The sequence below is a fragment of the Vitis vinifera genome, chromosome 9, assembly GCF_030704535.1.
Source record: "Vitis vinifera cultivar Pinot Noir 40024 chromosome 9, ASM3070453v1".
Taxonomy (NCBI): Eukaryota; Viridiplantae; Streptophyta; class Magnoliopsida; order Vitales; family Vitaceae; genus Vitis; species Vitis vinifera.
Window position 1 is genome coordinate 9,489,325 of NC_081813.1, and position 19,603 is coordinate 9,508,927.

The 19,603-nt window shown below is 30.3% G+C and overlaps 1 protein-coding gene across 1 annotated transcript; it reads right to left on the reverse strand.

Moving 5' to 3' along the window:
- Positions 1-1,458: 1,458 nt before the first annotated feature.
- LOC100247307 (uncharacterized) lies at positions 1,459-8,050 on the reverse strand. Its single transcript, XM_002270971.5, has 5 exons — positions 7,813-8,050; positions 6,751-6,892; positions 4,795-5,021; positions 2,489-2,746; positions 1,459-2,061 (listed from the first exon to the last, which is right to left on the reverse strand). The coding sequence occupies exons 1-5, from the start codon at positions 8,044-8,046 to the stop codon at positions 1,735-1,737; spliced, it is 1,188 nt and encodes a 395-aa protein (XP_002271007.4). The 5' UTR covers positions 8,047-8,050; the 3' UTR covers positions 1,459-1,734.
- Positions 8,051-19,603: the final 11,553 nt, after the last annotated feature.

Consider the following 19,603-nt stretch of genomic DNA (forward strand, 5'->3'; position numbering starts at 1 on the left):
TCATATGAAAACATTTTAATTAAGTACTTAAAATAAAAACTTTCCATCCATCCTCTTTCTTTCTTTTTCTTTTTCTTATTTTAATAAATTTTCAATTAATTCAAATCATTAAAAAAAACCTTAATAAACAAATTTGTAACATTTCCTATAACTTATTACAAAAAGTTATTAAAATAAGGAAGAAGGAAGATTAAAAAAAATTAAACTATTTATTTTATAATAGTAAAAAAAAAATTTAAAATACTTTTTAATATAAAAAAATTAAAATAGTGAATATATTTATTTTAAATAGTATTTTAATCATTAAATTATTTACTTCTAAAATGTAAAAGATAAAAATAAATGTAAAATATAATTTTTATTTATTTAAATTAATATTTTTTTTAGAAAGTATTTTCCAAAATAGTCTTTGAATCATTAATATAATTTTTGTTTATTTATAATTTAAAAATAAAAAAATAATGTTGATTTTTCAATTATTTATAAAAGAGTTTTAAAAAATAATGAAAAATCCAAAAATGGTTAAATAAGAAATAAAGTGGCATGTGAAGGGTGGTAGAATAAAGACAAAAATGAGTTAAGTGGGTATTTTTGTCTATTCCTATCTCATATCCTTGTAATCAATTATGGGTGTTTGAAGAACTCTTTATTAATTATAAAAGCCAAGTCGGTCTAAAGCCCAATTCTCCCAAAATATATTGGGTGAAAAGCGTTTGTAAATTGCCAAATTGTGAAACAACTTTTGTACAAGAAAGTATGATTTTAATCATGTCAATTTACTTAAAACATTTTGGTTTTAAATCATTTATCATAAAAATAGGATAAACAAAAATATAAATTAGTGATCAAAAATCAAAAGTGTAGCTCTCCAACTTTCAAAGCAAATATAAAACCTATTTGAAAAACATTTTCGAAAATGGTTTTTAAAAACAAGTTGTGAGAACCAATTTTTTAATATTTTATAAAATAAAAATTTGTTTGAATGCTTGAAAAATGTTTTTAATCTATTTTTCATGTTTTAAAAATAACTTTTATTTATGATTTTTTATTTTAGTTATTTTCTATATTTATATAATTATTTTTTTAAATCATCCTTAAAAAAACAAGTAAAAACAATGGCTGAAAACACATTGTTTTCTAATTTTAAAACCTGTTTTCCTATATTTTTGTTTTAGAAAATAGAAAACTGTTTTAAAAAATAGTTGACAACCAGACCAAGTTTTCTAACTCTTGGATGCCTTGGATTGGTAGAAGTACCAATCTTTTCTTTACACTATCTTCAAAGGTAATCTAACTATTAATTTGAATGTAATGCTAAATGCCTCGTAATATAGAAAAATGGCCCTATGATTCTTTGTTTGTTTTTTGTTTTGAAAATAACTACAATCATACCTTCTAAAGGAGAGAATTGTTCATGTTGTTTGGCGTTTTCCTAAATTTCTGCATCAACCACAATACTAAGGTCAATGATTCTAGTCCATTGATGGGTTGACATCATATCAACTAGTGCTTCTATACATATATTTCATGCACACATATAACCTCAACTCGACCGGAAGGGAATTCAAGCAGCAACGGTATCCATTCCTAGTCTGCATAATTGTGTTTTTGCACACATGTGATTGACCTTCACAGGCCATCAACTACAAACCAACCCCAACATGACCTCAAATGGTATGTCCATAGTGTAAACTAATAAACATAGATCCTTTAGAGAATTTACCAGTCATGAGTTCAGGACGTAGTGCCAATGCAGTCTGGTATCAGCACAACACACCCAGAAGTTTTCCGGCTCTCAAGGTCTGCATGTGCCTGTGCAGCTTGTGACAAGGGGTATGTGTGATTTACACGAACCCGTAAGACACCTGAAGCAACATTAGCAAATACCTCTCCAGCTGCTTCCAGTAGCTCATCTCGGGTTGCAGTGTATTGCATGAGGGAAGGCCTTGTCAAGAAGAGGGACTTAGCACCCAGAGATGGTAATGGTACTGGATCTGGTATACCTGATGACTGTCCAAAATTCACCATGAACCCACGAGCCCTTAAGCATGCCAATGATCCCTGGATATGATAACTTGACAATTAGAAACTTTTTACCACCAAATCTAAAGTAAAACTTGGAACTCTGGGAACTGAACTTGACCTACAAATTGGTCACCCTAGGTTGTGAAATTGGCTTAACGTCACTCTGGTCAGTTAAGAATCAGTTTTTATTACACTGGATTAGTTTAACATTAAGGTTGACAATCTTCATTTAAATATAACATTCTAATTTATGTCTAAACTGAAAAAACCCCAAAAGTAAACACAGGCAGCACATGAACAAAGGGAGAAAAGAAAAAGAAAAAGGATAGAGTTGGCCATACGGCCAGTGGGAGCACATGAGAATAGAGCTAGCTTTCATGAGAATAGAGTTAACCTTGTGACAAACTGTAGTAACTGAAAGATTTGTAGTTTCTTTTGATCATGATGATAGAATGGTCATTACCTCAAAGGTGTCTTTTCCTACAGAATCATAAACAACATGAACCCCATTGCCAGAAGTAATCTCATTGACCCGGGTAACAAAATCCTCTTCCTTATAAAATATGACATGGTGACAACCATCCTCCTTGGCTTGAACCGCCTTCTCATTTGTTGAAACAGTTCCAATTACAGTGGCGCCAAGGGCATTTGCCCACTGGCATAATAGAGACCCAATTCCACCAGCTGCTGCATGGACAAGGACTATGTGTCCAGGTTCAACCTGAAATGGCAAGAAATTTAGATCCTTAGAATGATTAAAGAGTGAATCTATGATGCAAATAATGCTATCTTCTAATTATTTCAGTAATGCAAATGTGGAGATGGAGACACAAATAACTAGCTTCTTCTTCCTTTGGTTGCTTCTCAAATGGTTCAGCCAGATACCTGACCACCAGATTCAATGGGTTGGCTCAGTTCGGTTCGACAGGGTATTCAATTCAGCCATTTCTTTGTCACATTCTGAACCCAAGAATGCAGGTTTTGGGTTCTGGGATGACCTGGGTAAACCAACCTGGACTGCAAACTGGGCCCTACATAACATGTAGTATTCTGTATAATGCATGTATGAACAGTTCCATTGTGCTATTCTCTTTTTCATGTCAAGTGCATCAGAATTTTGTAATGTAAGCCCTCCAACAGTTGTTGCATAGCATACAGAGAGAGGCTTGATTTAGCCCATGTCTTTTGTTCAAGGGTTTGGCTGTTACCAAATACTGAGACTCTTTTTGGGCTTATTTATATGGTTTTACCATACTAAGTTAACATGCTTTTTAAAGGTTTCTTGAGATGCTGAACATAAAGAACTGGATTTATTTTGGTTCTAGGATTTCTTAAGGGGTTTGTGTGTTAATATCCTGATACTGCACAAAAGTCAGACTTTTTAAGTACAACTCAAACTAAACAAACCAATCTGATCATTGTCCTGATTGGTTAGGCAAAACTGGATTTGGTTTATGGAACTCAACTAAGCAAGGTTAGTTCACTTCTAGGTCAGCTATAAACCAACCTGAACCAAGTTGCAGAACAATATAAAGGATTTGTTTTATTTTATCTTAGAGCAACACTTAGATTATCTGTGAAATACTTATTTTCTACTTTTTGACTTTTTTTTCTTTTTCGTTTGATTGGATGGACAACCTACTTACATTTTGAATAAGATAGCAGTTTTGAAATCACATTTGGCATTTCAAAACATTACGTCAGATATTAATTTCTGTAAAAATTTACAAACAGTTTTCCTTCGCTTTTATAGATTCCCTTGACTTAAAGAAATATATCAAATTGCCAAATTGCCCATGATCTTGACATGAGATTAATGTTAAATTCTTAAAATCATTAACAGAATCTTCATCATATAAGTAATAGACATGCCATAAAAAGATCTACATCATATGAAGAGTAGGATCTATATTATTATCTTAACCTGATATTTCCAAACACTTTTGGACCATTGTTGTTACCATATTTTGGTTAAAAGCAACTAAAAGTTAAGTCATCCCTATGTTACATGGACTCGAGAGGTCAGCTGCTGTGCATGTGTCCCATTTGTTTAATTCACAGATCTTGTGACACAGGGACACAGCGATGAGGCTAAATAATCTAACGCAATTAAAGGTAACAAACAATTAACTCAAACCTATGTCACATTAACTCTGGTACAACCGTACAATTGTCCATTGATGGTGTCTGTCTAAGCATCAAATTCGTCTAGGACACAAGGATTTGGCTAAATAATCTAATTACCCTTTTCTATCATACTAACCCATATTCAAATTGAAGTGCATTACTAAGGTCTCAAATTTCCAACATTAGCTTAAGGTTGCTTATGGTGTAATAGGGACTTGTTCTTTGTGTTTGTTGAACAACCTATTGAATATATATCCAAACTCTTGTCATGTCATGTCCAGCAAGGGCTTTACATATTTTGAAGCGTCCATGTAACATAAACTCGTACAAATAGATAGAGTGGATTATCAAAACAAGGCCATGCAGCAAACCTGAAACAATTGAGAGAAAAAAATGGAACAATGACAGTAATAGCAATAATTATCATACTTATTACTATGCAGTTATATGCACCTGCCTAAATAAAATATTTATATAATAATATGCACACATTTGGACTTGCATATTCTCAGAGGATTTCAATGAACACAGATTAGGATAACAAAATCAGAACTTCTTCCCATTCAAAACTTATGTCATACCCTAATTTTAATGAATTTTTGTGACCAACTCAAAATGCCATTGGATGAACATTTAACCTACCTTGAAGCAGCGGCGGACAAGATAATGAACTGTCATACCCTTAAGCATGATTGATGCTCCAACAGTAGGGTCAATAGAAGGAGGTACTGGCACCACCCTGTTTGCAGGAAGAATCTGCTCTTCACTATATGAGCCCATTGGGGTACCAGCATAAGCAACAACATCTCCAACTTTCCTGCCTGTTATACCAGGGCCCACAGCTGTCACCACTCCAACAGCCTCCATACCTGCAACAGAGGAAAACTCTTGAAAATTAGTTAGTTTCACTTTATAACCTAGAATCAAAATGGTAAATCCATTTCAAATTCCTGCACTAAGAAAAAATTCTTAAGATCTCCACATATATCATGACTTTTAAAGTCTCAAAAAATGAAAAAACCAATCTTCAAAAGATCCATTTGAGAGTTCAATAATCAATCCTTACAGCAAAACAGAAAATTACATTAGGATTCTAACATCTTGCTTTCCACAATTCTTGCAAAAGCTCATGCAAAATATGTCATGTGATTTGTTAAGCTAAAAATTCATGAGCCCATTTGTCTAATTTCTTTTTATTTATTTATTTTCATATAAGTTTCTAGTTTCACTTCATTGATAAAGAGTGGCTCCATATTATATGGGGAACAGGTAGAAACAAACACCAAACTTATCTTGCAAAAAATAATAATTAAGGTACCAAATTTCAGTCTCTTCGTTGGCTGTCTTGCAAAAACAAAGTTATGGATAACAAGGATTATGGAAGGATCAACTTTCCAAGGAGGGAACAGTAGGACCAATATTGTGCACCTTTTTTTCCCTAATACATGAGGATTTATTGAAATAAAGAGAGGTACTAGGATGATACATCCTTTGAAAACAGCAACAAAAGAAACAAGAAATATAAAACCAAGAGTGGTTGTGATGTGCAAGACTGCAAGACTAAATCATTTTTCCCAAACTGACGACTCATGGAAGCGACGCTATCACAATAGTTTTACATTCAGGAAATAGTATATGCAGTTGAGTCACATTGTTCAAGGTCTAAAACAGTGATGCAAGTTCATGTTTTTGGATAATAAAAAAAACTCACCCAGGTTTTGTCACAGTTTGAAATGGGAGAAATGTGCTTAACCAGCTAGAAAGAGGATTTTATTTTATTTTCCTTTTCATTTTGTTTTGTTTTGTGCCATGCAGGTTGAGAGAATCAGAACTTTTCCAGCAGTAATGAAGGTGGATGCTCTGGCTATGGATGAGTTCAATTTAAATATAGATGAAATCAAGGTTCCTCAGTATTGACAGGAACCGCATATGGTAAATAGACATTTGATACCACAGTGCTTTGTGCAGCAAATAACAGTAAAGAACATAAATGCTAAAAGATGGATCAAAAAGGGCTCTTAATTTTCTCCTTGATAGCAGTAGGTTCAAATTGAAGAACAATTCTTAAAGTGTTAATGAGAATTGTTGGAGCATGATATATATTGTGGGGCAAGTCCTAAGAAGCTTAAGCTTTTAGGAAAATTAGTTACTTGATAAGAACACTAGGGATGATTGCATAGGATATGAATTTTAATATGTCATTCTTTTTGTGGTCAGAATGTTTCATAATAGCTCTTATACCCTAAAAAATGCATCCTGAAGCACTTGATCGTTCTCCTAAAAAGAATATTCCTCGCAGTAAGATGTTTACCATCAGCAATTGTATCCTTATTTTACTCATCTTCATAAGCAATCATTTTATATATCAGTCATAATACTTTCCTTTAGACAATTAAACATGGGAAGACAAAGCAATCAGAAAGTGATGCCCTGCTATATTTGAAATTTAGGCTTGCAAATGAAGCAATCACAAATGATTTATGCCCTAAGCAGGACATTAGGAATCACTTAGTTATATCTACTTATGCATCATTCTACTTTCAATCTTGATAGGAATGAGATTTTCTTCCTTAGTGAAGAAGAAGAAATAAAACAAACCTAGGGTAAATGGCATTGTAGTGGCCTTATAAACTCCTTTGCGGAAGTAGACATCAATGAAGTTAACCCCGATGGCCTGGTTCTTCACACAGATCTCACCCTCATTTGGCTCTCCTATTTCAACATCCTCCCACTTCAGGACCTATCATCATTTTGATCTTCTAATAAGTAAAATTGGCAACAATAATGTTGGAAGCACATGCATATATGGTGCTCCAAAATTAGAGCTACTCCAATCAGAACATAATATATGGAAATTGTAGCAAATTGTAAATAAAAAGGTTAATAATTCAAATAAAATCATGATGCAGAACAGGGAAGTGAAATGCAAGGAGGGTAAATGTTTAGAATCACTTAAGGAACTCTAGGAATCACTCCTAGAAACCTTTAGGCTTCTAGCCGAAGTGATCTTTTTATCTCACAAAGAAAATAGTGGATGTTGGAATTTTTTATCATTCATTCTTTGATTCTCTAAGCAGATTGCATATCACAAGTTTTTTTACTGATAAAATTGAAATTGATATAGTCCAAATTCATCCACCATATAATATCTGCGAGTTGTTACGACTAACCAAACTAAAGCATGACCCAACACCATTGCATTCCAAATACAACTAATGTTAATCATTAGGAATATATCAACAATCAACATAATCTTCCCAATTTGTCCATAATCAACATGAACCTTACAAGAAATTACCAACTAGAAGATAACGCAAACAAGGAAAAAAAAAAGGGTCATAACTTTTTCAAGACAAGAAACAGAGGAACTTCAATAGAAATGATGTAGCCCTGCTCTCGGTTGCTGAGAAAAACTGGGGAAAAGAAAAGAAATTGTTAAAGATCTGGATTCTCAAAATCAACATCCACCTCGAGAGACCCCAGATCATAGACAGGGCTCGGTCAAGGGAAGGGCTTTTGTTTTCTCAGCAACCAAACAGAGTAAACAGGCAAAACATGAAATTGGGAATTACAGCACAGAATTGGGGTTGTTCCAAATGGATTTAATAAAGCAGGGTAACCGAGATTTTAGAAAAAAGAGAGGGAGAAAGAGAAACAGACCTCAGGACCACCAAGTTCATGAACCCTGATGGCTTTTACCATGGTTGCAGCTGCTGAAGTGCAAAATGACCTAGGCACTGGTTTGGCAGTGATTTTGGGTTGTAAGGAGGTGTGCCCCTTCTTACTGAGCAGTGTGTGGAGTAGAGTTGGTAATGGCCTTTTCTGGTAACGGCCTGAAACAAATGGGTTTGGGAGTAGATGATCGTGGTGTAATCCTTGACTTGTAAAACTCATTTTGTAAAATATAACTCATTTTGTAAACTCTTAAACCCTCCAATTTTTTTTACCTCATTTACCAAAATACCCTCTTTTTAATAAAAAAAACCAAAATTTTAAGCCTGAATACTTTAAATGATAAATGATATTTATGGTAAAAACAAATTATTTTTCAAATAAAAATATAAGAAGTGTTAGATTCACAATTTTAGGGATTATTTTATTCTTTTAAATAATTAATTCTAAACTATAATCTTTACCCCGTATCTTGTTTTCACGATGAAATATGTCATGTTAGTAATTGAATTGAATGAGTAATTTCATCATTTATTTTATGTCATGAGTAATTTCATCATTTATTTTATGTCATTTTCAATTAAATATGAGATAAAGAGTATAATTTTATTTTATAATTATTTTCAAAAACAATTTTGAAAAATGCTTTTTCAAAAAATTTCTAAAACGTTTTGTAAAACAAATATCTTCTAAGAAATTTGAAATGTTTTTATTTTATTTTTTCCTGTTTTTAAATATATTTTAAAAATATGTAGTACTTTATTATTAATCATTTTTCATATTTTTTAAATTTATTTTTAAAATAGTTTTCAAAAACATAAATGATAATAATTGAAAATAATTAAAAAATGTTATATAAAAACACTTTATTTTTTATTTTTTTATTTTTAAATGTGTTTTTCTATTTTTTTTTTTAAAAACAAAAACTGTTTTGGAAAATAGTTATCAAAATGACACATACTATCTTATATCCTTTTTACATATCTTGTACATGTAATATAATAATCCTATAATCATAAATTTACTATTCTTATTCATTTTCTTTATTTATTTTTATATTATTCATTATGCAGAACAAAAGGAAATTAATTAAAAATTTAAATTTATATGTAATCTATATATATAAATTTTTTACAATTAATCTCATCATATAATTTTTATTAATATTATTAATAAAAAAATACTTACTAATTTTAAATTATAAAATGATTTTCAAATAATACTATACATGAGAGATTTGATATTTTTTTAAAATAACAAATATTGTGATGTAAGATAAAATAATATGTTTTCATTATATTCTTTATTCTTTTTTAAAATGAAATATAAGCTTCATGCAATATATCTATTCATCAAATATAATATTCCATTAAAAATGATATTTGGCATATCCATATGCATCTAACCACGTATAATGGAAGACTCGAGCAACATCCTTTTGTTCCCTTCCATAAGTTCCATAGGTTTGATCTAGTAGGTTCGGAGCCATTTTCTCATTGAGTGAAGGGTACAAAATAAATTAGATTGATTTTTCAATCAAAATTACTATATGAAATCTTCAATTTCATTTTCGTTATATAAATGAAAATATTTAAGTATTAAATTTATTTTGGTAATGTTTTATAAAACAAAAAGTGTATCCATCAAGTGATTGTTTAAATGATTCTTCAAAGATTTGTCACTTGCCTTATTTTTATATCTCTCAAAATTATTTCCAACTTTAAGGGTCGGTTTGATGGTGTTTTTAAAAATTATTTTCAAAATAAAGAAAAAAATTAGTTTTTTAGAATTTTAAAAAACAAGAGTATTTGACAAAATGTTTTAAAAATAGTTTTTTAAAACAAAAAACAAAAGGCTTGTTTGAATGAAAAAATTTATAGTTTTCAAAAACTATGTTTTACTTTTATTTTATAAAATTTTTATAAATTTAATTTATAATAATATGAAATCAAATTCAAGTTAAGTCTTATTAAACAATAAAAAATAAATCTACAATTTTTTTTAATTGTAGATTAAAAAATAAGTCTTATTAAAGATAAATAATTTTTTTTAATTGTCAAGACTATTTTTCTTGTTTGATCATGATTTCTTATGTTTTTTTTTTTTTTTTTGAGAAATTGTTTTTAAGTTAAAAAACCAAGGGCCTGTTTGGTTGCTATTTTTGAAAACTGTTCTGGAAAACAATTTTTGAGAACAGATTTTAAGAACAGTTTTTGGTGTTTTTAGAAGAAAAATTGTATTTGGGAACTGAATTTTGAAAAACAGTTTTTGTTCTCAAAAACAAAAAAAACATGTTTGGCTTAGTTAATAAAAAAACATGTTTGAAAGATGTTTTTTTTCTTTTCCAATTAATAAAATATTTTCTTCAAGTAACTTTATATTATAAATTTATAAATATTTTTAAATACACATTTCATTTAAATTTAAAAAATTATTTAATTTTAAATTTGTTATATAAGTTGATAAATTATTAAAAATAAAATAAAATATGATGTATGTATTTCACATGAGTCTTTTGTCCATCATACTTTTACAATTATAAATTAAATTTATAAGCAATATTTAATCATTAGAAATTAAAACAAACATTACATAACACTAATGAGAACTAGTTAAGTTAACAAATATATATAAATTCTAACAAAACACTAAAGTGTTGACAAATATTTAAAATTAAAAATAAGATAAGTCATGGATTGACATTAATATAATTTGCCCACATCACTTCAGCAATTTGATCTCTACAAGCTGCCATAGCTGCTGCACTCTCATTCGATAAATCAATTGAATGGTTTCTGCTACTTGTGCTCTCTTCTTCACCTTCGATTGAAAGGTCTTCTACCTCATATTCTCTAAACAATTGATCATTCCAAGTTGATAGACGAATCCAATTATGAAGGGTACAACATGCAACAACAATTGATGGTTGCCTACTTGGCTTATAACAAGGCATCATCCTTAATATTGGAAATTAGGTCTTTAAAACACCAAAACATCTTTCAATAATATTCCGAAGAGATGAATGTCTATAATTAAAAAGTTCTTTATACCTGATAGGTTGATTACGTCTACCCTGATATTCTTGTAAATGATATCGCTCACCTCGATATGGTGGCAAAAATCCAGATATACAAGGATAACCAGAATCAACTACATAATATTTTCCTTCACTTGGCCAAGGAAAATTGACTTCTGGTCTAGTCAATGCATCTAAAAAGACATGTGCATCGTTTGCTGTTCCTTTCCAACCAGCATAAACAAATGTAAACATCATGTCAAAATTACATGCACACATAACATTTTGTGTTATAACTGTTTTTCTACCTCTAAAACTGGTTTGTCTATCAGCTGGGACCCATGCACTAATATGAGTGCCATCAATTGCACCAATACAGTCCTACAACAACAAACATTTATTATTATTAAGGAAATAAATTAAATAATCATCATGAAATTCACATTTATAAATATTTTTTTATAAACTCTTACCTTAAACCATGGAAAATATTTAGGATTACTAGCAACATATGAAGACACCTCATTGGTCATATTGTTAGGACATATGAGAATTTTACCAAGTCGACATAATGCACGTCTAACTTCTTTAAAGTGTCGAGCGACAGTCTCTGTGGAGTGTTGAAAACGGTCTGCTACAACCCTCATTCTCACATTATGTCCTACGATTAGTAAGAACATACCCACTGCCTCTTCAACTGTGACAAATCGTGTATCCTGTAAGTTTTCATGTCTCTTAAGATGATCACAAAGGTTCATAAATGTTTCTTTATCCATCCGAAATAGTTCATAGCATGTCTGAGGATGACCTTCTATCATATCTCTTACAAATTGTGCACCACTTAACATTGATGTCCTTTGAGGTGTCTTGCATAAAAATATTTCCTCATACTCATTCATAATGTGAGCAATAAAAATTTCATCTAAATCATCACCCTCTTCAGAAGATGAAGTTGACTCATATAGTGAACCACTGCTTGTGCTATTATCATCCATTGGTTACTACATAAAACAAATGAACTCACAATATAAAATAGCACGAAATGAATATTAAAGTAGTTATAATATAAGTTTCATAACCATAAATAACATCCATACAATGACAAACTAAAGAGCATGGTAAAAGATTCTAACCAAAAGATAAATAGTACATATTACAATGTCATCATAATAGTTATGCATCCAAACATTCACATTTAAAGTCTATCAAGCCATGTCATTTTCCTCTCATCAGGCATATTCATAAATATCTATCTCCACTCCGGCATTGTGAATTTCTCAACAGCTTTTAAATATTTGTCATTATCTAACAATTCAATGGTTTGTAAGGCTGCCATGCACCTTGTTATGCTAAAATCAGTGGTACCTCCACTAGTAGCTTCACTACTAGTTCCACTCTTATATCTGTCCACTCTAGCCAATAATGCCTCAGTTCTAGCTCGAGATGTTTCTGTTCTAGCCTTTGATGCCTCAACCCAAGCTTTCAAAGCATCTCCCATTTGACTTAATCTGGATTCTTTCTTACCTCTACGCTCTAATAGAGAATCAGTTTCATGCTTTCCAGAACGGGTGGTCACTCCTCCTGCCATTTCTGGTTGTGGAGGATCATCAGGGATCTCAGTATCTACATCCACATGCACTCCACCATGTTCCAAATTGTCATCCATCTCATCTTCATCATCAGTGTTTGGTGGATCTTGGGTGGAAGAGTAGTGGAGGGCACCGGTTGCTGTTGATGGATTAAAGATCAATCCCAGCAAGTTATAGTTTGGGCATCCCTTTGAGCGGAATCTTTTTGCATTTGGGTGTGCCTAATAGAAGGAAAAAAAAATCACTCTTAGTTTTTACCAAATATTTAAATTAAAAAGTAATTAGTTTAAAAGTTATTTTTACCCGAATGTAATTTTGCCAGGTTTCCTCTAGAGCATGCACTGTGTTAGTTTCAGCATCCCAACCAAATCCAATATGCTTTAAAAGATCAGAGAACTCACGGTGCATTGCACGTAGTCTATTAAACTTTTGTTTAAGCTGCTTCAAGTTGAAATTTCTTTTCCCTTGACTATTGACCTCAAGTAAGATCCTTCTCCATGTGTTGGTACTAAATGTACCACTATCCATGTTACCTTTATTAACTTCATTTACCATGATGTCAATAAAGATTTTCTCTATATTACCTCTCCATGTTCCTGCATCCTCAACATCTGTTATCTCAGTTGTCATCTGTTCAATCCCATCACAAATAAGAACTCTATGAGGAGACAGCTTTTAAAACCACCAATAGAACTTAAGGCTATGTTTAAATGAGAATTAAGATTGTTGACGTATAGTGTAGTGTATAAAAATATGAAAGAAAAATAAATAAAAATAAAAATAGATTTGATATTAATTAGATTTTAAAGACTTTTTTTTTTAGTTTTTATAAAATTTGAAACAAAAATTGGGGAAAAAAATGAAAGAAAAGTAAGTTTGATTAATTTTATATTTGATTAATTTTAAAATTAAAATATTTTTTTATATTTTTTTAAAATAAATCAAACATGATAAAATCATTTTTATTATTTTTTTTATTGATTTAATATTTAATTTTATTAAAAATTATAGTATATTCTATTAAGATGAGATAAATTTTTTTAAAAAGAATTAATTTAATATTTATAACTAATCTAAATAAAATAAATAAGACATCAAAATAAATGCAAGTAAGGAGATGGTCACATCTCTTTCCACTTATTCTCCACCACCCCAAGAAAATAGATGAGTAATATCCAAGAGCTAATTAGTGCAGAGTTCGAGTTCAAGATTGACTTAGCCCTCAGAATATGCTGATGGATATTTCCCTTTGACCGTTTGATTTCAATAATTTTGATTTCAATAATGTTAAAAAATTAATTTTTTAATGTTTGATTTATTACAAAAATATACCATTAAAATTAATTAAAATTTATATATTTTAAATTATATAATCATATGAAAAAATTAAAATAAGTTTGAAGTAGTATATAGAAAATAATTTAATAATTTTGATTTTATTTTTTATTTTTATTTTTTACTTTATTATAATTTTTTAATTATTTTTGCTTTCATGAAATCGGGAGGTGGGAAGAAGGGAAGAAGCAAATAGTAGAGGTTAACCGGGCTTTGGAGTCTGGATGAGAGAGAGGAAGAACAGATCTACAGAGAGAAAGGGTTCTTGGTGATTCAACACCTCATCTTCTTCTGATTCTCTTCATTTTTTCCATTTTCCTTGAGGTATTTTACCCGAGCTTTGGAGTCTGGATGAGAGAGAGGAAGAGCAGATCTACAAAGAGAAAGGATTCTTGGTGATTCAACACCTCATCTTCTTCTGATTCTCTTCATTTTTTTCCATTTTCCTTGAGGTATTTTACCCGTCAAGCCTGGATTTTCCCGTTTGATTTCCATGTCTTTAAGTAAGGTTTTTGTTTTTTTTTAACAGAACAACTCAAGAAAAATAAAAACGGGAAAAAATCAGGAATTTTTTTTCTATTTTCATTCTCGTTTCCCACTTTTCTCAGCATCCAAACAAGAAAATATAAACGGAAAAAAAAAAAAACTAACAACAGGTGATAAAAAAAAAAGCTCAGATCTCATTCTATTTTCATTATAGTTCCCCACTTTTCTCAGCATCCAAACAGGAAAATATAAATGGGAAAAAAAGAAACTAACAGCAGGTGATAAAAAAAAAAAAAAAAACTCAAATCTCATTCGAATAACATAACTGATATCTCTTTACCCAGATCTAACATTTCCCTCAACAAATATTGCCAAAAAAAAGCCTATTTTACTAGATCTATAAAAAATAACTTCAACATATGTGGAAATTACCTTCGTTTCTTGCTACTGGAGATGTCGCGACTGTGCTGGAGAAGAGGCGACGCGATTATGCTGGAGAAGAGATGAGAACAGGAAGAAAAAAAAAACACGGAGAACAAATGGTTTTTTTGGGCTTTAATTTTGTTCTGTAAACAGTAAAAAAACGGGGAAAACAACATTTTGTTGTTCTCTAAACAGTGCCATTTTGAGAACACGGGGAACAACAAAAACAAAAATGACTCTCTCAACCAAACAAGTTTTTGGTGTTTTTTGTTTTCAAGAACAGAAAACAGTTCTTGAAAACACTAAACAAACATGCCCCAATTTTTTTTTTTAATGTTTTATAAAAATAAGAATACTTGGTAAGTTGTTTTTATAAAGAGATTTTAAAAATAAAAAACAAAAAGTCTTGTTTGGACAAATTGTTTTTTTTTTTTAAAAAAAAATTGTTTTGATTTTGTAAAAATATTTTAAATTCAATTTATATAATGTTAATTAATTAAATTTAATTGAGGCATTATTGATTGAATTGTTGGGAAAAATGATTGAATGTTTGTATGTAAGTACCTTCAAGTTTCTAATATTCTCTTGCTTTCTACATTTTTTTCATGCATAAAAAAGATGTTTGATATACTTACAAGTGAAAACATGTGTCGTCTTTTTATTTCCCTTTCGATTGCCTTTTTTTTCTTACTATTGACATGGCTTAATTCCTCCTATCCTTCCTCTAACAGCTTCTTATGAAACATTTTCCCTTTTCTCTTGTCTAGTTGCTAGCCAAATCCTCTTCTTTGCATATTTTACATGTCCCCTGTCTTATTTTAAGTATGTCACTTCCGGATAGAGTCATTCTCAAGTAGCCTATTTGTCAACTTTTTAATGGTCAAGAATGGTGAATTACAATCTATTCCTTAGCAACCGTCGCAAACAACTTATTCATTCTAACCTTACTTTATTCTTTTCGTGCACATGACATTGCCTTCTTCTTTTAATCCCGAAAAGTAGGTCCATCTACAGCATATGCAGATAAGATCAAAGAGATCTTGCAAAAATCTTTTTCATTAAGTTTTTAGTATATGCCATTATGTTGATGCTAATGTCGAAGAATATGCAGTGAATTTTATTTACTTATCCTATTCCTTAGAACTAGATTATTGAATCCCTATTATTTTGTTGTTGTAAGGGACATGATTAAAAATTGCTTGCAAAGAATGCAATTAGATTGATAATGTTTATGTTTTCCTTATCTAAATTTTGATGATATTAGTTCATATGAAATGTAGGGGAAAATGATTGAATGTTTGCATGCTCAAGCCTTTGAATCCTTCACATTAGGATCGATACAAATGATTGTAGATAAAATTTGCTTTGATTGTCCTTGGTAGCAAGTCTGGTTATGTTTGAGGACTTGGTCATGGTGAGGTGGCTAACATCTTAACTCAATGCAACCATATAGAGCTTATAACAACTAAAAAGAGGCTTGACCAATTGCAAAATCACGTTGAATATCAAGTTGGATGAACAAACTTGACAATTAGAGGTGCAAGATTGGTAATTGGAAGAGAAAACTAGATGGTTGGGTGAGATTACCAATGAACATCAATACATTGTGATATCATCGAGATCTGAATTATCTAAGCTTAGCAAACTAATTTTGTAGGTCATAAAAGCAAAGATGCCATCATAGGTGGCCTCTTCTTCATGGTAAATTGAATTTTTAATTGCATATCTTTCATAAATGTCACAAGGTAGTATTCTAGTAGTGCTTTAAGTTGTATTTATTATGTTTCCTTCTTTCTTACATTATATATTTTATTATCTCAATGTTTTGAGTAATATGTGTTAGAGTATTTGTTTGATTAACATGTGAATGCACATCTCAATATCTCATCAAAATTTTCTTTCTCTAGGTGCACAATCACTTTAATGTGAACTCATTTTTTCCATATTCTTGAGCCATGTATGATACATCATGAAGAGGTAAACGATTCCATAGGAGATTGAAAATTGTTTCTGGGTTATCCCTTCACCTTTTTTCCTTCTTACCTTTCTAAATATAGTAAGGGATGATGTTACTTGTAAAGATGAATTTGAGTTGATACTCATGAAATGAACAATAGTCATGTGGATATCTAATTGTGTTTGATTTTGCTTGGTTGTGTTTTAAGATAAAATTGATTATATAGGGATAGGTGGTTGAGGTATGTTCTATACTTCAACATTTAGTTTATGTTTTTGACTAAGTGAATAGTTATGGAGGCATGTACTCATATTTGACTTATACAAAGGTTCCTATTATTTAAAAAGTTGGTGTTAAATAAGAAAATGTTTTTTTCTACCATAAATGTTACTATTGAATTTATTAGAAAGATATTTAAAATTGAAACAAAGAAGATGAATTAAATGTGAAACATGCAAGCTGTATAATAATATTTTTTTTTGTAATAAAATATAGGGGAATTTATGTAACCATACACCAAGGGGTAAAATTTTGCCTTTTGGAAACTTTACTTTTTACTTTTCAAATTCAATGGATTTTGTGAAAAATAAACCATCTTTTATACACTGTAATAGTGATATTGAGGGCCCTTCCAAAAATACCCTTATACACTTTGACATAATTAATTACTCAGAAAAGTCATGTTCCACTTAAGCTAATGACATGGCTCATATGACATGTAGACACTCCATGTGGCAATATTTTAAAAAAAATATTTACTAAAATATAATAGTGAGATTTACCCGAAATCATTTCTTCTGTGTTGAATCAAAACCCTAAATCCCTTCTTCTCTCTTTGAACCAAACCCCCCAAATCCCTTCTTCTCTCTTGAACCAAACCCAACTCCAAAAACCCATATTTTTTCACTTTATTTCACAGCGACAATTCGCGAGGGGAGCTTGCAGTGAAAACAGAGAGAGGTGGTCCGAGCTGAGAGGAGCTTTCCCAGGTACGAATGTAATGGATTTATGAGTTAATTTGGGTTGGTATTGTTGCTTGTTGAGATCTTTGACAGAAAATTGGGTAATTTTTTAAAAATATCACCCAGATTTCGGTATTAATGGGTATTTTTTACCCATTTTTCAGGAAAAAAAAATAAATATGGGAAATGTTACTGAAACTAGTGAGGTTGTAAGTTTGTAACTGTCAAAAAATAAAAATAAAATTCTAGGGTTTAAGCTGTAGGTATTAAAAAGAGGCTTTGATGGAAATAAAAGGAAAATTTGATTAATTAAAGAAATAGTGTATTTGAACTCCACTTACCAGTCCAGCCCGCACACGCACACAGATCCACAATTTGAGGGCAAAGGTTGTGGTTTTCAACGTGGCTCAAAAATCGTGGATTTAAGGTTTGTAGAATTTAAATCCAATGGCACAAAAGCAATCAATTTAAAGAAATAGTGTATTTGAACTCCACTTACCAGCCCGCACACGCACACAGATCCACAATTTGAGGGCAAAGGTTGTGGTTTTCAGCGTGGCTCAAAAATCGTGGATTTAGGGTTTGTAGAATTTAAATCCAATGGCACAAAAGAAAATAGAACCCTGAATAGATCCAGAAAACACAGGGAGCAACAAAATAAAAGCATTTTTTTTTTTTTTTGGTTTTCCTTGGGAGTTTTGATGGATTTCTCTTGGAAATCAAATGAGGATGAATTTTCCCGGAAATCGAATGGGGGATGGATTTTCTTGGGAAGCAAACTGGGGTTGAAAAGAAATATTAATAACATGATTAGATTACTACCTGCGAGGATTGAGAGTGGCAGAGGAAAATAGGGCATGATGCTTGCCTAGAGAAGAATTCAGCAAAGGGGCTTCTTGATGCCTCACTCGTGGTGGCCGTCTTTTGTTTGTTTTTTAGATATAGTATAGAAATAAAAAGGAAACAAATCATAAGAACAATATTATAAATCAAAATTATTAATTATTAATTATAAATAATTATTAATTATCCATCTTTATTTTGGTTAAATCAAAATTTCAGTTTTTATCAGTAATATTTTATAAATTAAAATTAATTTGATAAGATAAATTATTAATAATATTAATTATTTAAATAAATTAATGTTAATAGAAAATTTTGTTACCATATATTTTTAATACAAATGTAGAAAATTTTTAAATGGTAGGTTACTCTTTTCTTTCAGTAGTTTTGTAACTTCATTAATTTTGTAAACATTGGTCTTTTTGTTGTTTGATGGATATTGTAGTTTAAAATGTGAAATTGTCTCTATTTGTTTATGTAGATTTGTTTCAGTTATGACAATTCATCTTGATGGCGCTAACTTCATGGGTCATATGAAGTGAATTGTAGGATTATGTACTTTTTAGTGAAACAGAGGTTTGAGGACTATGATTTTTATTGAATTGGATTTTGATATGTCATATTTTCTTTTATAGCTATTTTTGTAACCATATCAATGTTGGGACCACCGATCTTGTTGTTTGTTGAATAAAGTAGTTTAAAACAATATGGCTTTTATTTATCAATATAAAAAAATATTATATTTTAATTTACAAAAAAATCAAAATTTACATGAACTGTTATATATATACATTATATATATATATATACAAAAACTAACCTCGTTAATTCTGGAGCTTATCCGTTACAAGAACTTTTTTTCTCAAAACTGATTGGTTGACAAAGAAAATTCCAATATTATCTTCATTTATTTAAAAATAATTTAAAATGCATGCACTTTTTAATTTATGATTTAATTATTCCCAAAAATAGCCCTTTACTTGTCATGTCATCCTAATCCATTGACAATTAGAATCCTTTGTATAAATATTTTCATTCTTTTTAGATATTTTATTATTATTATTATTACTTTATTATTTTATTATTTTATTATTTGGGAATTTTTTTTCTCTAGAAACATTATAAAGTAAGAATTTGAAAAAAAAAACAGAATTTATTATAGTATTAA